This window comes from Gadus morhua, chromosome 9 (genome assembly GCF_902167405.1).
Source record: "Gadus morhua chromosome 9, gadMor3.0, whole genome shotgun sequence".
Taxonomy (NCBI): Eukaryota; Metazoa; Chordata; class Actinopteri; order Gadiformes; family Gadidae; genus Gadus; species Gadus morhua.
Genome location: NC_044056.1, coordinates 24,787,583 through 24,810,090, shown reverse-complemented (window position 1 = coordinate 24,810,090; position 22,508 = coordinate 24,787,583). Strand labels below are relative to the sequence as shown.

The following is a 22,508-nucleotide window of genomic DNA, read 5'->3' as shown; positions in this document are numbered from 1 at the left end:
AAAAGTTATGGGCTTGTACACGATGTATGTGTCAAGAAAATATGTGTTTGCTGTATGGTGTTTTGCTGTACGATGGTCTTAATAGTAAACTTATTACCACTGTATCAGCTGTTCCTTCCCAAATAATTTAACCAAGGTCATCATTTACCTTCAAATGAGATTTTGTTTTGGAAGGCTAGGATATAGCCTACAGTGGTCATTCATGCAGCCCTTATGGATTCTTTTTTCCACAATCAACATCATAGTATACATACATAATATATAATAATATAATATTCAATTAGGCAAATCGTTAATCGCATGTTTGTGTTGTGTAAAGCCAACGTGTGTGTAAGCTTATGTTGCAGTTCCGACCTGCCATGGTACATCCAAATAGCAACACCAACTGCGCTATCCGCTAGTGCACTTAGACCAGGGCCCCGTTTCCCGATAACGATGGATCTTCGCTCGTAAGATCATTCTCCCGATGGATCTTTCGAACCATAGATAATTTCTTTGGAGCGTTTCCCGAAACTCCTCTTAACGTGAACACGCATTCGCTGCACTCACGACGATCGTAGGATTGTACCTGTCCACTGACATGGTGCTGAAACGGGCTATGACGCAGGGGGAGACGCAGGAATGTCGCAGGAAAATGGGGTTAAAAAGGGTTAAAATATCTCCCCATCAAGGCCAACCGCAGAGTAGCCTACGAAAAGAATAGATTGCAATAATATGAATGCTAAAGATATTAAAACACAATTGATTAAGCCTAGGCCGACATATATATCAGTCCTAATCCTGAGCATACATTTATTCACGGCATTTCCCCCCCCTGAAATAATTCCATATTACAAAAATCCAAAATAGCTTGTGTGACAACTACATTTATCTTAATGTGCTGATTTTTTAAACATATATTTTGCGCAGCAAGAGAGCCGACTTTATCTGATTCCGCATAAGGTTGCATTGATTGGCTCTCTAGTATAGAATATTTGTAGACATTAAAAATGCAACGTTGCATTCATACATTATCATTCAAACGCGGCTATTGCTGACCCGATTAGGAGAGCTTGGATCCTGTCCATATTGTTGGGCAGGATGAAGTAGGCTATAGGCAGGGTTCGAGTTATGATTCCATCTCTGTGGGGGTCTCTTAAAGTTGTTGACGGTGGGGGGAGACCGTACCGGCCTTGTGCTGAATTTTGACGGGGGGGGGGGGGGGGGGGGGGGGGGGGGGGGGAAATAGGACGTAAATATGGGCTATTATGACACGGCTCTTCTCAATGCCGTGGAACGCTCCGTTCACTTGCATGGGCCCTTCACAACAACGCCAGCTTCTTCGGTTGCTAAGCGACGTCAACGTCTTTGGCTAACTATTTCTCTGCTGATCAACACTACGTATGGCAAGTTGGTAACAAGTAAATTGTAAAAAAAACCTTTCGAAGTTATTTTTTCGTTTGGCAAGTAGCCGCTCATTATCGAAAATAAATAATAAATCATCGAAGCACCTCCGTTTCGAGTCGGTGTCCGGTTCGCCCTGTCTGGGCTTATTTTCCCGATAATGACCGGCGTTCTATTATCCCACTTAACGTCAATATTACTCTGCATGTGGAAGGGAAAATAGCTTTATTTGTATAATTACAATATTATGCGGCTGTATTTTCCGAGACCCCCAAAGATATTTGAGTTTACTGCTTTCATGGGAGCCAGACCTCTCTTTATGGGAGCTCAGCTCCCACTGCCTCCCACCTAACTCGAACCCTGGCTATAGGTCTTTCTACACTGCCGAGCCGGTTCGGTCGCAGCTTATTGGCAAGCCCGGCGATATCACCTTCTTATCTCAAGTTTCCTGTGTAAAACCGAGGGGGTCAAATCCCCCGTTCGTCACGGCGCAGGATTTCTTGGTTCACTGGGGAAGGCGGGGCTGTGCACGGAGTCTCTGACCTCTTTAGAATAATTTGTATTATTGCATACTCCCGAATGTTTTCATTTTTTTATGAATGAAGACACCCGCATGCAATGATGAGTTCACTCTATAGTAGGCTGACGATGCTCTTAGCTTCCTACGAGTACCCTGGAGCACTCGGTAGCTACGAGCGTTTTCAAGACGTTCGTTACCAACGATGCTTTCGGGAAACGGTGTGAAAACTGTACGATGCTCGTACAACTCACTCTGCGATCCACTTAGGCTAACGATGCTTTCGGGAAACGGGGCCCAGGTGTTTGTCGGTCAGTCACGCAACTGTGTTATCGATCTGTCAGATAGCCTCATGTAGCATTTGCGCTGGAACACGTCTCTGTGTTTCGTCGACGTAATCAATGACGTTGACGCAAAAATTACGTCGACGCGATAAATGCGCGTCGATTTGAAAACCCCAAAACAAAGATGGCGGCGCCGGAGCGTAGTAGCAACGCGAGTGGCTCCTCAGACATTCATAAGTGCAAGGCGCCACGCACTCGTTCCTCTAAAGTATGGGAATTCTTTAATGTAAAAGGAAACGATTCTGTGATATGTCGTCTTTGCAAAATGGAGATGGCTTTCCATTCTAGCACCACATTAATACACCAGCACCTGAAGAGGCGCCACCCGGGAGCAGCTGCAGATGACCGAGCACTGTAGAATTATAAGAATGCATTACTTTGCACTTTTATTTTGGAATTTAAAGGCAATAAACATGTATTGCAATGTTAAGGAATTCATGTTTTTTTCATTCAGATATGTAAATCAACATGTATAAATTGCTATTAGTCAATTAATGGGGAGATAATCGATAATCGAATCGAATCAAAATCGAATCGGACTGAGAAAATGAATTGTTAGATTAATCGATGCATCGAAAAAATAATCGCTAGATTAATCGTTTATCCCAGCGCAAATGACACAAATACATAGGGGTATTAGGAGCAATATCCCTAACAGAAACACAATGTTAACAAGCATCCAATGTTGAGGTGGTTCATGAAGCATCTGATCTCCCAATTTCGTTGTATAGGTGACTGTACAATGACAATAAAGTCTATCTTATCTTATCTTAATCCAGTAAGATTTGCATTTTATATTGTAATTGGGCGGAATGGTAAATAAAGTCATTGTTGTTTGACGTCCCCCTGAGGTCAAAGGTCACCAAATTGTTTGGGTGTCCCAAGAATGGTGTCATGAGTCTATGTGGCAAAGTTTGTCTACGATATGTTAAAGAGTTGCTGAGAACAGGCTTACTTCCTGTTTGGCGGCTTTGCTGTCAAGTCTGATGGCTGTCACGGCCAGAAAGTTTTGAATTAGAAAAAGCTGTTGGGCACTTTTGTTCAGCTTGGTCTGAAGATCATATATGGCAAGTTTCATGATGATTGGACATAATCTGTGGCCTGTTGATATGTACTATTGATTTTGACAACTTTCAACATGGCAGCCAATTTCTGGCAATATTTTAATATATATTTTATTAGCTATATGGGGCGGTCATATATGGTTATGATATGTCAAAGGGTTGCTGAGAAATCTGCTTACTTCCTATTTGGCGGCTTTGTGGTCGAATATGATTAGCTGGCGCGGATGTTTCCGTGAGAAGTCATTTACTCGCTCTAAGGGGAAGTCTGATAGTATCACCAGACATTGAAAATTTGTTTGAAATATACTCATGTGAATTAGCCTGGCAAGCCAGACCCATATCGGAAAGATATTGGGTCTGGTCTCGTACGGTGGCTGTGTGGGCGGGATAAGCGGTTGTCTTTCAAGTTCCCTCTGCACGCAATAGGATAGCGCTACAACCAATCAGAGCAACGAAGAAGGTGACGTAGTCAGAGCGACGGAAATTTCCATGGGGAAGTGTTGCGAATGGTGGATTGAGAGGGCTGTGGCAGAGTCCCATACGTTTCCCCACCAGCGGAGCTAGTTGGTAAATCAAACTTTTACCGTATCCGGTCGGCAAAACTCTGAATACATCTTTCTTTTCCAGGAAAGACTTCAGTGCAGTTCTTTGTTCATTTCTCAAAGAAAAGGATAACTTCAAGTCTTGAAGAGTCGCGGCCAAAGCCGAGTTAAAAGAAAGCTGTTCGCCAGCAGCAGCAGCCATTATTGTTTACCTCTAACACGGAACTGTCGCAGCTCTGTCGTCATTCGGCTCGATTCCGCCCCTCACGATCTGATTGGCCTTTCACATTTTCTGTTTCCAGCAGCAAAAAACGACGACAGAAGGCTAGACCTCCCTGGCTGCAAATTCAATTTGCTGACGCTAGGGCGTCTAGATTTCTGGGCTACATGTGAATAGAGAGAGGAGTTCAAACACATCTACATTAATAACAGCGCTACATTAAAAACAGTTTGGTTTTGATGCGTCAAAGTGCTGCTGAGATATTGGCTCACTTCCAGTTTGGCGTCTTTGCGGTCAAAATCTGGCCTGAAGATCATGTGTGCCAAGTTTCGAGAGGAATGGACCAAATTTGTGATAGGAGATGCATTTTCAAGGTTTTTTACATAAACCAAGATGGCGGAAAATCCATCATGGTGCAAAACGACGACATAGGGTGCGTTGAACTCGGCTTGGGACAAGGAATCAAATGACACTTTGTTTGTCAATATTGGATGAATGGGTCGAAAGTTATAAACATGAATGCATGTCCAACTTTGACTTGTTGGTGGCGCTAGAGCTGATGAGCTAGCAACCTCAAATTCGCCCGATTTGCTCGATGGGCTAATGGGACTGTCTTGAACCAGTGTACCAAATTTAACAACTTTTGACCAAGGCGTTCTATGGGCTGCCATAGACTCCCATGACAGAATAATAATAATAATAATAATAGGAAAACAAAGAACAGCTGATACAGCGGCAATAAATTGTACTTTTAAATCAATGCATTTAAAAACACTGTACAGCAAACATGTATTTTCTTGACCCAGACAACGTGTACAAGCCCATAACTTTTAGGATTGACGAGTATTTGATAGGGAGGAAACATAGTTTTACTGCGAGTGAGTGTTTAAAAGAATGAATGAATGCAGGTGATGCTTGTTGTACATGTGCAGCCATATGTTTAAACACACCCAACGAATAATACAGTCCATGGCAATGTACATTAACGGGGGGACACATGCATATTATGAACACAAGCAGATAACGATAATGTATACAATATTGGTAAGAAACAATGTTTGTTAATGTATTGCCGCATATCATTAAATAGACCCACAGTTGTGGCCACAGGACCGCATATCATATATGTGTTAAGTTGTCTTTGCCGAAATTTACATGACGACTCAGTGTTTCTGAAGTTGTAGAAGAAGACGCTATTTCATGTGTGAATAAGGCCAGATTATTTGGCCATATTATTTGGCCATAAACTGAGCCATTTGAAGTTTGATATTCATGTGGTCATGCAACTGTCTCATCGGAGACTGCAAACACGCTGTCAAAATATCAACTCGTCAAGTTCAAATGCGCTCATGGCTCTTAAAGGGGATGGGAGATGGCACTCTCATTGGTTTATTGCATGTTACGCCCAAAACACACCTACGGGTACTCAGACCAGCCCATTTTAGATTTTCGGGCGCAAGAGTAATTTATCCGCCGGGATAATAGCAACAGCGCCAGAGCCCACAAAGCTACTTCAGTTTTGGGCTTCTCCCTTGCGTTTCAGACCGTTAAAATAGGGCCCCCAATCTCTATATCACACCATATCTCTATATCACACCATATCTCTATATTCCACCATATCTCTATATATCACACCATATCTCTGCATCATATCTCTATCACAACATATCTCTAGATCACTCCATATCTCTATATATTACATATCTCTATATAACACCATATCTCTACATCATATCTCTATCACAACATATCTCTATATCACACCATATCTCTATATATTACATATCTCTATATAACACCATATCTCTAAATCATATCTCTATCACAACATATCTCTATGTCACACCATATCTCTATATATTACATATCTCTATATAACACCATATCTCTACATCATATCTCTATCACACCATACCTCTAGATCTCATATCTCTACATCATATCTCTATCACACCATACCTCTAGATCTCATATCTCTACATCATATCTCTATCACACCATACCTCTAGATCTCATATCTCTACATCATATCTCTATCACACCATACCTCTAGATCTCATATCTCTACATCATATCTCTATCACACCATACCTCTAGATCTCATATGTCTACATCATATCTCTATCACACCATACCTCTAGCTCTCATATCTCTCCATCATATCTCTATCACACCATACCTCTAGATCTCATATCTCTCCATCATTTCCCTCTGACCTGGTGGTCTCTGGTCCACAGCCATCCAGACGTGTGTGAGTCTGCTGCGTCTGGGCCTGCCCGCCCCGCACCGCGAGGCCCGTCTGAGGCGCAGGGAGCAGCGGGGCCGGCTGCAGGCAGAGCAGGAGGACCTGGAGGCCCGCATGAAGGAGCTGACGGCTGCCAATGACACCAAACAGCAGGAGCTGGAGGCCATGAGGAAGGTGGGTTAACCCCAACCCCAACCCTCTTCCTAGATCTGCACCCTGCGAATGATCCCAGCCTGGAGGTAGGATCATTTTATAGTCAGGGTTAAGGGTAAGTCGCTCACGTCAGAACTGCACATTAACCTTCCTCTCCATGAAATCACGGGCTGTGTCGGTGTCATTCATAATCAATACAATTAGACCTGATTAAGGTCGTATGTCTCCCCCAGTCTGCTACCGTTCAACTCTGCCAGGTGACGTTCTCTAATGGCGCGTTTCCACTGAGCGCTGCAGTTAGATTTTTTGATTAGGTGCGGTTAGGTGTGGCTCGCGTTTCCACCGCCGGCAGTACCCTTATGTTTTTTGAATGACCAGCGCTCTAATACACACAGACACACATCAAAGAAAGAAATCCTCCACATAAAGAACAAGAACATTCAACAAGAACTTATGGCGCATTTCCAAGGGCGGTTGCGGGTTGGTTCAGTATGCCAAGGTGCGGCACAGTTGGCGTTTCCACCGCCAAAAGTGGGTGTGATCCGGACTGAGCCGTATTGAGCTGTACTCATCTCGCAGTACTCCTCCGTTGGGGTACTGAAACGTCTGAAAGGGTGCCAACAACTTTGAGCTACACACGCCGTCTGTTGATAGGTCAACAGAATCATCACTTTTGTGTGACAGGGGGATAATAACAAATAAACACATTATCCGCAAGGTATTTCTAGACAACAGCGAAGGCTTCGTTTATTGAAGAAAATGTTGCGCAAAAGTTAGACGTCCTTCTTGTTTCGCGTTCTTCTTTTTCCTTGGATTTATTTGCAGGCTACACTGTGAGGGGCTGCTATGAGGTCATGCTTACGTGCTATGCTTAAGTAGCTGCAACGGCTATCACCATCCGGCTTAAACCCCGCCCTACCATAAGGGTACTGTCGGCGGTGGAAACACGAGCCGTAACTGAGCTGGGCTATACCACAACTTCACTGCTGGGCTGAAGCGTGCTGGGCCGAAGTGCAACCACCATTGGAAACACGCCATTAAGGCCCCGTCCACACGAAGCCGAAACAGGCGAAACCGTTACTGTTTAGATCTATCCGGTTTCGGAGTATCTCCGTAAAGACGGAGTCAAGCAAAACCGGGTAGATCTGTGGAAACGCTGTAGTACACATTCCAGGCCCATAAGGGGCGCTGCTTCTGCTACAGAAATCCAGAAGGAAAATAAATAAGAAGAAGAGGGGAGCATGCGCATAAAGGGTGAGACTCCGCGGGCTTAACAGTAATTGGCTAGAGGGTCGAGGGGTGGGGCGAGGACGTCATGGTTTACGGTTTCAGGCATCCAGACGAATCCAAAACGAAACTGGGTAGATTTGAAACCACCTCCGAGGATGGTTTCAGAAGTTTACGGTTTCGGTCAGCAGATTCGTCGGCTTCGTGTGGACGGAAGGCCGAACCGTACGGAAGGCCGAACCGTACAAGACCTTTGCGGTTTCGCCATGAAATTGGCTTCGTGTGGACGGGGCCTTAATGAGCTGACCTGAATAAGATCCAAGCAGAACAACTTCTCTGTGGGAGGGGTCAGTTTCAGCCCTGCCTGCCCTCATGAATATGAACAGCAGGAGACCCCTCCCCCTCATAAATAATTTCACACACTGTGGATGTGGATGAGACCCCCGGGGGGAGGGGGAATCGTGTGTGTGTGTGTGTGTGTGTGTGTGTGTGTGTGGGTTGTGGCAACCTGGCACGGTGAGCGAACCACCACCTCCTGAAACAGGACACAACTTTGCTGGGCAAAAGCCAAAAAGGCATGTTTAATCCAAAATCAAACAAGTCTCATACCGAAAATAATACAACAACGAAAAAACCTTGGAGGAATCGACGGTCTAATCCCCCGTGGGTGGAATCCCTTCACCCACGAGGACCGGTCTCTCCGTACAGGAGCTCCAGGGCTGGGAGAGCCCTGAATGAGTGCAAAAGCAGGCTATTTAAAGGTCCCATGACATGCTATTTTATGTATTCTTTAATATAGGTATTAGTGGGCAACTAACACAGTATTCAAAGACGTTCCCGAAATTCAGCCGTGGTGTAGAGTTACAGCCACTCCGAGCCAGTCGCACATTGAGCTTCCCCCAAATGCGCTGTTTCGGTGGGCGTGTCAAGGAGGAGGGTGGGGGTGTGGCCCTGAGCAGCTTGCAGCAACGGTACCGTGCGCTCTGTTTACAGTGGATGTATCGCAATGGCGAGGCGCACACAGCCTTTAGCCGTGTTCTGTAAATATTCTAGAACACACGGGAGTCCTGGAGCTCTATATCTAAATATTATCATATAGCCTACACAGATATCTATATCATATAATATATATTATCACGGCCAAAAGCTGTGTGAGCCGATATTATGAATCTCAAACGACCGCGTTGGGTTCTCCGACGTTCCTGGTTCTTCAACGTCCACATCAATGTGAATACACACACTGTAACGCAAGTGTTTCTTGTCGGTTCTTTGACGTGTCTTGTATTTCCACAACGAGACTGTCGTGGGGGTTATCTGAGCCATGGTTGAGAAGGAATTGGGGGAAAGGAACTTTGGTTTGACTCGCTGAAGTACATGAACTGCGACATGCCGCCGGTTGCCGCGAGGCACCATCGCCCGGCAGCGGGCAGCCGGCAGCAGGCAGCGCGCGGTTCAGTCGACTTCAGGTTGATGTGAAAGTGGAAGAACCAGAGACGTCGCAGAACCCGACAAAGTCGTTTGTGATTCATAATATCGTCTGGAGGCGCACACAATATGTTATATGATATAGATATCTATGTATTATATGATATTATTTAGATATAGAGCTCCAGGACTGTAACGCAAGTGTTGTACACTTCCTTGTTATTTGGATAACCGTTCTGCTGTTGGTGTGATGGCGCATAACACGTCGGACTCTCGTCTCTGGTATTTCTACAACGAGACTCGTACTGGGGGTTATCTCAGCCAAGGTTGAGAATGAATTGGGGGGAAGGAACTTTGGCTTTGACTCCCTCAAGAACATGAACCACGACATGGAGGAGAAAGGGATTGTTGGCGGCGAATGTCTCCCGCTTGAGCCCCGCTGAGGGACCACCGCCGGAGGCGGAGGTGCATAAGCCCTGCCCGGCAAAGATCCCTTTCTCCTCCTTGTCGTGGTTCATGTTCTTGAGGGAGTCAAAGCCAAAGTTCCTTCCCCCCAATTCATTCTCAACCTTGGCTGAGATAACCCCCAATACGAGTCTCGTTGTAGAAATACCAGAGACGAGAGTCTGACGTGTTATGCGCCATCACACCAACAGCAGAACGGTTATCCAAATAACAAGGAAGTGTACACCACTTGCGTTACAGTCCTGGAGCTCTATATCTAAATAATATCATATGATACATAGATATCTATATCATATAACAGATTGTGTGCGCCAGTCCAGACGATATTATGAATCACAAACGACTTTGTCGGGTTCTGCGACGTCTCTGGTTCTTCCACTTTCACATCAACCTGAAGTCGACTGAACCGCGCGCTGCCTGCTGCTGGCTGCCCGCTGCCGGGCGATGGTGCCTTGCGGCAACCGGCGGCATGTCGCAGTTCATGTAGGCTACTTCAGCGAGTCAAACCAAAGTTCCTTTCCCCCAATTCCTTCTCAACCATGGCTCAGATAACCCCCACGACAGTCTCGTTGTGGAAATACAAGACACATCAAAGAACCGACAAGAAACACTTGCGTTACAGTGTGTGTATTCACACACACACATGTGGCGCTCGCACGGTCGAGTCTCATTGGCGGGCCAACGTCTCTGGGCGGGCCAGGCAGAGTAAGGGGAGGAGCTGAGATTCCTGATGACGTCATGAGAACAGACATTCCAAATCAGCGCGCTTGAGCCTCCGTTTTTTCAAAGGCAGAACAGCTAGTGCTACTTTTACACCAAACGCAAGTTTTAGCCACTGGGGGACCATAGGCAGGCTAGGGGAACTCATATTTATGTTAGAAAACCTCACAAAGTGAGATTTTCATGTCATGGGACCTTTAAGCCCTGCTTCTCCACCTGTTCCTCAGGTGCGCTGCATGTCCTTAATTGGCCCGGGTCGGGTTGCCACAGTGTGTGTGTGTGTGTGTCTGTCTGTTTAAAGAAAAGGCAACATTAATATTAACAGTTTAGATTTTTCCAATCTCTAGCCAGCGGATAAACCAGTTGAACCAATCAGGTGGGTTAGGCCTAGTCACAGTGAACACTGGATAAGTGCTAGGACAAGGTGAAGAAACGCCCTGTCGATGTTCCTATACACATTCCTCATGCAGGCTGAGGGGTAAACCACATTTATAGACCCGTAGTAGTTTGTGTTGGTGTGTAGTTTGTGTGTGGGTGTGTGGTGTGTTTTGTGTAGCGTGTGTGTAGTGTCTGTGTAGTGTTGTGCGTTGTTTGTATTGTGTGTGTAGTGTGTTACTAGTGTTGTGCGTTGTGCATAGTGTAATGTTGCGTAGTGTGTAGTGTGGATGATCAAATGTTGGAGGGTAACATGTTCCTCATCTTGTTTCAAACTGAAACGTTGCATCAGATTTAAGGTTTAATGGGTTGTAAGTAATTCTTATATAATTCTATCATATCACAACAATGTCCCTGTCAGAAAAGAAACGGGGTATCCATCAGGAATGACACACAGCTCGTGGTTCAGTTAGATTCAAACACAAACAGTCTGTTTTCTTTATAAAAACAACTTAAACAATTCTTTACACAGCCAAGCCACGGCTTGGCAAGCCCGGCAATTTCACTGCCTTGCCTGTGTAAAACCGAGGGTTTTACACAGGCAGTAGAGAGTAGACCTCTTTAGAATAGTTTGCATTCAACAAATGTTCTAATTTTTTAATCGTATGCAAGAATTAGTATGCATCTGAGTGTAGGATAAAAACGGGATTAACTATTTCCAAGTGCAAAAACGCCAACATTTTCTGACCACTTGTTTTTTATCCAGAGGATAAAAAACGTCTTTCTTGTAGATCGCACCATCTTTTCCCGTCTTCATTTAATTCGACTGCATCACCTTCTCTCACATGGATTTCACTGTCTCTCCAGTTAGAACTACTCATGTTGATATTGCTGTAGTGTATCTGTCTAGACAACACAACCCAAGTCACGCCCCTGGAACCGCAGAGCCGTCTAGTCGCATTTACATCAGAAAGAAACCGCCAATGTGTGTACGGTCCGGGAGGGTCAAATCAATTTACCCACCCGGGAAGGGGACTTACCTCGGGCAGTGTAAACGTGCGAACCATGCCGGGAAAAAGGCGTGCATAAGACAGGGATAATTGGCAGTGTTAAAACGTTTACCGTCTGGTCATACTTCAGCCTCTACAAAATACAATGGCACACACTATGGCATGAACACACTATAGCACAAACGGCTCACACACACACAAAGGACTGACATCCATAGCGTATATGCAGATGAGTACATATACTGGTTTCACCCCCGTAACAATCTCTTTTTGTCACATGACTTGTCCTGAAAGCATGAGAAACACACAACAGTGTTCTGTTGAGCTGCAAGTCACTGTCGCACAACACTCTTGGCACGAGCACAACTAGAAGAACTAGCAGAAACATAAACACACTAACAAACATACACACAGCAGACACAAAGCAGTCAGAGAGACTGTCTCTGTGAGTGTGGTGCTGTTTCTGTTCACACACCGTGCTCACACACTGTCCTGCACTGATGTCTGCTTAGCGCTCACACGTTGGTGATAAAAGAGGTTGTATGTTATCAGGATGTACCGCCCGGCCAAAAGAACATTTGGTCCAACTGAGGTTCAAGGTCAAAGGTCTGGTTAGAATGTTAAAAACAGATTGGCTCTGCAACGCCAGTGGAGGGAGGCTACTAGCATAAGCAGAAGTTATTTAACACAAACTATCAAAAGGAACAAATGTCAGTTAGTCGTTAGGAGGAACTGGAAATCGTCACCCCACAGTCCACACTTTTAGCTGTGTGGTTAAAGTGTTGAACAATTTTTCCCTGCCAGCTCTATGACTTTAACATAGTGAGTCACAGTCGGCTGTTCTTTCTTTAACTTCCTTTAAAACCAGATCCTCTATAGTCCGGCATGCAAACTAATATCAGTATATAACTTTCTAATGGGCACTGGGAGATCATGAAGAAGGCAGGAGAGGATCCAGGGAAAGGATTCTGTGTTCCTGAGGTTAAACCTCCTCAGCCATGGTGCTCCAAAATGATTGATGTATTTTGGTTCACCCAACTTGATCTCGGGTTTGATTATGCTTTAAAAACAACTTTACTTTCATGTTTTACTGGAAAATTAACTACCACTACTAACTACCCTCCTACTTCCTGAGTTATTTACATTAATCCCTATAACGCCATAAAGGAAGAACGAAGACATTTTTTTTTCAAATGAATGAGAAAAAGATTAAAGAGTAGATTAGAATTAGGTTTTTATATATATTTTTGTGGTTGACGTGATCATTTGTGTTTTGGATTCAATCCTTTGAAGGGTGGAATCTTGTCAAATTAGCAAACATTTTGTGTGTGTTTATGTTTGTGTGTGTTTGTGATGATTTGATTTGATATATATCAGTGGCGGCTGGTGGTTTTTAAAGTGAGGGAGGAAGGACTGCGCCATTGGTTGCCATTGGCCTGCTGGCACTGTTAGTGGCGTAGGGTGGCATAAGAGACTCAAGTTGTTTCAGGGTGTTTTGGTGAACTACAAAATAGCAGGGAGGGATAATTATGTGAATTGATACAAATCCACCAGTGGCAGCATTGTACTTTGAAAGCTGGTGGGCAGCATGTCTTGGACTACCAGGACAAAAGGAAAGGATGCAAAGCCAATTAGTCAAATCAGGCCTACTCTTGATTTGTAAAACTAAATAAAAAAAATCTGGGCCTAGCATTGGGCCTATCTTGGGCCCTCAATGACTGAAGCTATTGGTTGTAATTTGGCTATGTATATTTTCAGCTACAATTGTTTTAAGAAAAATGAAGACACAAGACCAAAGGTGATGCCGTTTAAAATGCATCATGCTCTGAATCATTCACTAACATCCTTTCCACAATATCGAACAGAATGGTCAGAGAAACAAACAATTAAAAGAACAACAGGAACCTTATTTCACAAATATTTACATGAGCTGTAAGCCCAGGCGCGTCGTTAGACCTGGGCATTCGGGGCTATAGCCCCGGATCTTTTGGGATCAGCCCCGGATCTCTGCCGTAAAAAAATAAAATTAAAATATGTATATATATACATATATATACATGTATGTATATATATATAGCTGCTTTCATACACGTAAGTACTGGCTGCTCTTCTGAATATATGCTGCATCGTTGCAGCAACATTGAAGACGATCGCGTTGACTTCTGCGGTCTGTTCTGCCTCCATGCTGTCTGCGTCAAACCAAAACAAACCTGAGTGACAGCGGCCGCACTTATCCCGCCTCCTGCAAATGTACGTAATATCACTCCCCTTGCAATGCCGGCGCTGGCACTGGCCGCGGGAGCAAGATGTTATTCAAACAAAAATGAATCAATCATTGTTTTATTCTTTCATTACACAATTTTCTTTCGTTCTTATAAATAAAAAAATAATATAAATACATATATAAATCTAGCCAACTTGTCAATCAAAATTAGTCTTGTCTTGTCTCTCTAGTGGTTGTTCATTCTAAAACACTACAATCTTTTGAGAAGCAAATGGTTGCAGCCTCTATAGGCTTACTGTGGCGCTGATGTGAGTACTGTATGCATGCAATACTACTACTCATAGTAATAATCGGAGAGGGTTGAGAAACAGTGGGTTGACAATCCATTCTGGTACCTCATTTTGAAAATCCCCAAAAAAGAAACTTCACATAGGACTGTCTTTCAATTTTTAATACATTGCTTTGGAGGTTTTCAATCTAACATCCCACTGGTTTGATTTTACCTAAGAGAAAAATGTTTATTTTTTAAAGCATCCACAGCAGCCATAATAATGAGATTATGAGACGATGAGAATGAAGCGGCAACAGTGTGACTGTGCAGAGTGAGAGAGATGGCTTCAATGGATGACCAGGGATTGGTGGTGGTGTTACCCAGGAAGGGCGGCTGTAGTTAACTGCAAGCAACAGAACATGAATAGTGAAGTGGAGGAAGGAGTCGAAATGAGACTTGATTAACAGATTCATGTACAGCTCAGATTTATATGGAGATACGCTTCTTAAACAACTTGCATACAGCATAAGCAAGTAACAGAAACAGTCTGGGAAGATTATTTTTTCATTATTTAAATCTACATCCTGGTTACACGTCGCGCGATAGCGCATATCATTTCATGCAAGTGAGTGTTTACTTCCTGGTTACAGGTCGCGCGATAGCACATATCATCTCATGCGATCTTAAAGAGAACTTGACGTGAACAGTTTAGGAATGCATATTCCGGGAAAACATTAGAACTCTGAAATGCTGACTAAATATAAAGCATGTTTTTATCTGTAACATTAAACCTACACTGACAATAAGTAATAACTTAAAAATGAAACATAAAGCAGACCACTACTTACTTGCCGTTGCCTGGCTGGGGGAGAAAGGTCCGTCGGAGCAGCGATGGCTTCTTGACATCGGGTAGGTGCACGCAGGCTATATAGGCTATTGTAATGTCTTATTTTTGCCCTGGCGCTCGGCATAGGCGACATATGTGTTGGGGGCGCCCTTAATTAATTAATCGATATATTAATTAATTAATTAATTAATTACGCAGGAGTCAGGACGGTGCTCCCCCCCGGGAAAAGCCCCGGATGTTTTCAATTGCTAACGACGCGCCTGTGTAAGCCTAACATTGTTTGAGGCAAATGTGGATGTTAATGGGTATTTCAGAATGTTGGTCATGGTGTTAAGCCAATTAAGATTGAGGGACTTCATTTATAGCTCAAGTAAATCCTCCTTGCGGGCTCCACAGCTCGGCCGCGGGCTCCGCATCCCGGCCGCAGGGTGATATATAAGCGAACAGTAGCGCACCGCTCGGTGGAAATGTGGCATACGACTGAGCGGGTTTGTTGGTCCCTGAAGCCTAGACTTGAGGGCATAACCCCTCCCTCCGGGCTGCTCCACAGCCAGGGCTCCTAGGTTCATAGCACAGCAATGCGCTATGAACAGAGGTAGGTTGGATCCAGATCCCTTAGCTAGTCACACCCACTCAGAGGAGGACTTTCCTCCTCTATCCCTTTGAGCCCCATGTTATTCACCGGCCGCCAACACTTTCGGGGAAATTAATGGGAGTTAACGGAGGCTATTGTTAATAGGCGATAGGGGGTGCTAATATCCCTTTACCCAGGGAAACAAACATTACATACAGAAGCATTCAAGTAGTAATATTTAAGGGCATTCATTCATTATTAGAGTATTCTGGGCAATCTACATTTTTTATTCTCAACAATGTTCAGGAGGATCTTCCTCCCTCTCCTCACTGCAGAAGCCTCGACTGATATATATATAAACTAGGTAGGATATATATATATAAACACAAAAAGTAAGGACATTTGAGTCTGGTAGATAATCTCGTTGTTGTAACAATGCTTTTTGGCATAAATCTTATACCATAAATCAACATGACAAAAAATCGGCCTCTAGTGCTCTGCCCCTCAATATTGAAATAAATGAATGTGCGATCTCTGATCCAAATGATTAGACTTGCCTTTTATAAACACTTCTCTGAAGCTCGTCATTTATTGGATAAGCTGTTTCCTGGTCCCTCCCCCTCTGAGGTCTCTGAAGCTGGTCATTTATTTAATGTTGGTCACCCCCTGGACCGTGTCTCGCATTTCTCCTTTCAGCCATTTACATCTACTAAGGTCCTCAGAACCGTACAATCTACAGACCCTAAGTCATAGATTGGTGAAGATCACTTAGACTCCTTTTTGGTCAAATTTGCTGCTCCAACTATCAGTGAGCCACTGTCTTAATTTTTTTATCGTTCCATTCCTCCGGGCTTATTTCCGCTGGTCTGGAAATCTGCACGTGTCACTCCATTGCACAAGGGTTAGGAGAATCTGGATAACTATCGTCCGATCTCTACACTTCCATGCCTGGCCAAAGTACTTGAGACCTTAGTCAACTCTCAATTCAAGTGTGTCTTGTCAAGCCACTCTATTCTTAGTCCTCACCAATCCGGTTTCAGACCTAACCATAGAAACATCACTGCTATCACACTTGTAACCAACAACGTAGGCTTGGATACAGGTGCTTCTGCGTGGTTTAATGACAACCTATCTTTAACAAAAGGTGTTCCTCAAGGCTCTGTATTGGGTCCTGTACTTTTTATTATCTATATTAATGAGCTGGGGTCTCATTTATAACGGTTGCGTACGCACAAAACGGGGCTGAAAGTGGCGTACGTGACTTTCCACGCCAAGGTTGTGATCTATAAAAAACTAACTTCGCGGGAGAATGTGCACAGCCCTAAGCAAACTCTGACCCATGCGTACGCATGGTTTGGAGGAAAAGGAGAATTGGCGACGCTGACGGTGTGGTGGTGAACTGAAGTCAGACAGAAGAAATGTAGAGTGAGAAGAAAGATTATGTTTTATCATCGCCCTTCATAAATTTAATTTCAACCCGTATCATGCATTAAATCTATGTAATCAGAATAATTGAAGTCAACTGCGTTATTTCTCAGTTATAACTCCAGAAACATCTCCTTAGAATCAAAATGAAAAAAAAGAATCTATATTTAATCCCGTCACTCCATACGGTCCACTGACGGCGCGACTGCATGGAATAAAACATCTGTCCAACATGTGACAATAACATAATATTTTTATGTGACACTGTAAACACATAATCAAATGTCAATTAAATCCCAAGTTGGGTAAACCAAGCCACATACTCCTCATCACAATCGTTATATTATTGTCCGTTCCTCTTGATGCTTTTCATGACAAATCAGGCATTAAAAAGGGGTTATGTTGAAGAACATTTTACGTGGGGGATTACAAACTGATTATCCAAGGTGTTCTCGGTCAGTCTTATTACCGTAACCCTATAAATACAGCGGTGAGCCCTGTGCATAATGCTGCACCATGGCACTGCTGGCACTGCTGGAGGACCATGCAAATTGCAGGATTCGGAGGGAGAGGGTCTTCAGGGACCATAACGATTTATTGGTACATAAAAATATGTACCTTTATGTCAGACCACTTCTTTTATAATTCTGGGACTGTGCGCTCCGTGCCACTGACAGAGTTCACTGCTGCAGCAACATGTTGCCACTCACTCTGTTTTTTTTTGTTAGTGATCCCAGTCCCGTGACCGCTGAACAAAACTACTTTTTGGGCCTCCACCTCACCCACACGTGTCTCCACTTCAACCTCCGAGAAATTTCGCTTTTTTGCTTTTCTCAGTCCTTGTGCCATTGTTTCCGACAAGACATAATACTTGCATCTGAGTCCGTTTTATATGCACATTCATGAGGTCGTTTGCATTGACCATTTATGGATAAAAAGGCGTGTACAGGGCGGAACGTGAAGCTGATTCAGCTGCACACACTTGAAGGCACTCTGTGATTTATAAAGCAAAGATTGCTTAGAGGTGTGCGTACGCAGGCTTTTATAAGTCTGAATATTTTTTGGCGCACGCAAAACTTGGCTTTTGGGCGTACGTACACTTTTAGTAACGATCCCACTCACAGTTCTATAAATGAGACCCCTGGTCTCTTCTGTAACTGGTTGCCTCGCCCATCTGTACGAAGATGATACTATTCTCTGCAATACTGCAGATACCCCCCAGGCTGCTACTGATAAGGCCTAAAAAAAAAAAAAGTTTAGTTCCTGTTGGTTGTCAGTTGAGGTCATGGGTAGGTAGGGTATTTATTTTATTTTTTTATTTTATTTTTTCCAGCGGCAGCGAATGATAGGTAGGTTGTTTTCATTTAAAAACGAGAAAATTCGCTCATCCTTGTACAGAATGAAGAGGTGCTGTACCAAAACGTAATTATAGAGTTGCTGTACCAAATCGTAATTACATAAAAAAAACACATAAATTGACAGGGTCGGTCGGAAACCGGAACCAAACAAAAAAAAAATTTAGGCCTAACTTGCAGCTTTCTTTAAACTTACTACAGGACACTCTCTCTGACCTTAAACAAGTCCTTAACTTGCGTAAAAGTTTTTTTTAAGAGCTTGATGTTGATTTTATGAAACTTCGTATTTTTATTGATGATGACTCTCTTATAGAGAGAGTTGATGAATATAAATATCTTGGGCTGTGGCTTGATGAGAAGCTCTCATGTAAGCCTCATATTGCCTTGCCTCAATGTTCAGTCCCAGACTGTGGAGGTATGGGATTGCCACCGGTTAAGGAATATCATCTTGATATCTCTGCATTGAGATTGCCTCCAATGATTACAAGCCATGTTTTTCCAGTGAGGCAGATGCCGCCCCACACCATCACACTGCCTCCACCATAATATGTTACTCTATCGGTGCAGCAATCAACATAGAGTTCTCTGCATCTTCTCCACACATTGACCCTACGATCAAAATGCCATAGGCAGAATCTTGACTCATCACTCAACATAAATTGCCAATATGTCTTGTTTCTTCAAACTTCAATCATCCAATACACCAAACACCAAACAAGAGTCAATGGCAGAGTTGGCTGTTTGGCATTGGCAGAGAAGATTGCATATTTTTCTTGGGCGCAACCTACCTACTCAGCTCTGCTACTCATCCCACAAATGCATCTTCCTTACACATGTGGTACCATTTAAAAGGGAAGGCTTCAGGCTTTCCAACGGTATAAGACTTATTGGCAAGAAGCATTGTTACAACAACGAAAGAATCAACCAAACACAAATTTCCTTACTTTTTGTGCCTAGTTTATATATTATATATACACACACACACAAATATACAAGAACAGTTTGTTCCAATGAAACGTGGTTTTGCTTATCAGCAGTAGGATCATGACTGGATTGTCCATTTCCATCACCAAGAACTAATGAATAAAAAGCGACAGGCTAAGACTGGTAACAAGAGTCTGTGGTTAGTGAGTCTCTATCTAAAGACGTCTCTACTACACATGGACCAACATGCCACTGAGGGATTTAAAAACAAGCTGAGCTTCAATCCCGTCCATATATATATATATTTATACATCATATAATATATCCACAGACGAACATATTGGACCAGGTCGCTTTGATTACAAAAGCACAAAACAAGTCTGTTCATGAGATGGTGTGTTGATTGAATGAAAGGTTTTGCGGCCTCTGGTTCATCGTTCATCCAGAGTTTGCTGACCTCAGCAAACCTTTAAGTCACGCCCAAACAGGGCCGGATCATCCATAAGGGCACTTGGGCCCGTGCCCAGGGGCACCAACCATTAACAACCAGTTGAGGGGGGGCACCACCTGAAAAAATAAAAGAAATAAATATATATATGTTCTTAATATTATTCATTTGAAATTGTTGAAAGTCCAATCATTACTCATTTATCATATTGCCGTTTGAGATATTGAAGGAGTTACTTGCCTATATGGGGCGGAGTGGGACCCTAATAGCCACCGGGAGAATCCTCCCCGGTCCGGCCCTTCCCACCCCCCCCCCCCCCCGCCAACAACGGTTTTTTTTTTGTTTGTTTTTTCAGTAATAAAAAAAAATCGGTAAAAATGAATGATATAATTATAATTAAGAAAATAAAAATGTGTAAAATAGGCCACAGTTCTGCTCTGTGTGGAACCATAAATGAGACATAGAGAGTAAGCAAGTGGTATAAATATTGGTTGGATGTTCTCAAGACATATTTTGTTTATTTTGGGGATTTTCACGCCGTCTTGACGGGGAATAAATTATGCTCAGGGCCGGCTTGCAGACGCTTCGCGGCCGCTCACAACTGTGGGCCAGTCCAACGGACGTCGCAGGCCGCTACACAATTGCGGGCCGGTCCACCTGACCTCGCTGGCCGGCCGGCCGACCGGGAAATCTCCCGATCGTCCCGACGGCCACTCCGCCTCTGTGAGGAGGATACCTAAAGGGTCAAATAACGAAAGTCGATTTTGACATTTTGAATTGAGTGCTGTTCTTTTTGAATTGATACACATTTTGAATTGATACACATTTCATTTGAATATATTGTTCACTGATCATATGCCTACATGTAGGTAGTTGGCCACGTTAGTAAATTACATTTGAAAAATCCCCTTGCTTATGTCTGATATCTTCTGGGGGGGCGGGCGTATAGTTGAGATATATTTCCCAGGGACACCGCATTGTGTTTATACGGTCCTGCGCCCAAAGGGACTCTGGTGTCAGAAAACACCCCAAAAAACACTGTACTTTACAGTTCATTCCTATGACGTGTATGATGTATGTATAATTTAAGTGTATAAACACAAATTTTCCTGGTCAGGGTTTAAAGGTGCTTTTAGCGCTCTGCTTTTTTCTACTTATGTGCCTGAAAATTGTGTAAATGTCAATATGTTTATTTGAAAATAGTCTGCAGGGTCTTTTCCTATTGGCTAACATATCTCCTGCCTGCTTGCTATTGGCCAGGCCCTGGAGGAGGCGGCGGCCAGAGCGGCGGAGGAGGAGCGGCGGCGGCTGCAGACCCAGACAGAGCTCCAAGACCGCTACCGGACCGACCTGGAGAGAGAGAAGACGGTACGCTCACCCCGTCATCAGCGTGAACACATGAGGGGGGTCTCAGGGGGCTCAGGGAGGATACGGCCTCACACCCACCCTGTCATCAGCGTGAACACATGAGGGGGGTCTCAGGGGGCTCATGGAGGATACGGCCTCACACCCACCCTGTCATCAGCGTGAACACATGAGGGGGGTCTCAGCGGCTCATGGAGGCTACGGCCTCACACCCACCCTGTCACCTTCATCTTTCCTCTGCGTGCGTCCCCAGGTGCGGCAGCAGATGGAGGAGCAGGTGGCCCTGAAGTCCAGCGAGCTGGAGCAGTACCTGCAGCGGGTGCGGGAGCTGGAGGACATGTACCACCGGCTGGAGGACGCGCTGGAGGAGGAGAGGGCGGCACGCCAGGACGAGGAGACGGTGCGCCGGCTGCAGGCGCGGTCAGTCACACACACGGTCACACACACACACACACACACACACGGTCACACACACATACACTCACCCGGTCACATGCACACACGCACACACGCACGCGCACACACACATACTCGTCACATCCAAACACACATGGGAAGGACTACACACTTGGTTGCCATTGGCCTGCTTGCACTGTTAGTGGCGTATGGTGGCATAACTATGTGAGACTCAAGTTGTTTCAGGGTGTTTTGGTGAACTACAAAATAGCAGGGAGGGATAATTATGTGAATTGATACAAATCCACCAGTGGCAGCATTGTACTTTGAAAGCTGGTGGGCAGCATGTCTTGGAATACAAGGAGAGAAGGAAAGGATGCAAAGCCAATTAGTCAAGTAGTTAACTAATATGAAGAAGCATTATGCTAACGCGGATCTGCGCCGACTTAAGGCGTCACGACTCTCCCAGTCAAAGTTGCATAGCAACGGCAATGTTTCTTGGTTTGTCTTCACTGAAATGGCACCAGAGCCCGCCTACGGAGGAGGTTGCACCAACTCTGCTCGTCTATTCACGTGTGAAATGTCAATCACGTTAGGTTGTGAATGGTTGCGAACAACTCCCGCCCATGGACCTATTAAAGAATGGACAGCGGACTGAAAAATGGCCGCCCATTCATTCCTATGTAAACTGCTCAATGGCGCAGAGGAACATCAAGGAGAGATATTCTTCTGCATCATGGGCGCCTAGCCACTCCCTCGTGCATGACGTGCCGGATGCATGAAATATTCTCGTTAACTAGCATTGTTAGCATTGTTAGCATTGTAGCATCATCAAAATTCATCAGCGAGAGGTCTGAGCGAGCACAGTTGCATTGTTTGCCGACAATGGAAGTATAAGTTAATAACCCCCCGATGATTCTCTATATGTGATCTTTAAATTACACCCCTCCTGCCATCAGGACAACAATTAGTATTTAACAATTATTATG

The 22,508-nt window shown here is 44.2% G+C and overlaps 1 protein-coding gene across 2 annotated transcripts in view; it reads left to right on the top strand.

Annotated features, from left to right (window-relative positions):
* The window catches only part of swap70b (switching B cell complex subunit SWAP70b), a 70,413-nt gene that overhangs the window by 27,689 nt on the left and 20,216 nt on the right, over positions 1-22,508 (top strand). For both annotated transcript variants that reach the window (XM_030367175.1, XM_030367174.1), the window contains 3 exons: positions 6,308-6,489; positions 21,019-21,126; positions 21,377-21,543. In XM_030367175.1, coding sequence (XP_030223035.1) covers positions 6,308-6,489; positions 21,019-21,126; positions 21,377-21,543 — 457 coding nt within the window. The remainder of the gene's footprint in view (positions 1-6,307; positions 6,490-21,018; positions 21,127-21,376; positions 21,544-22,508) is intronic.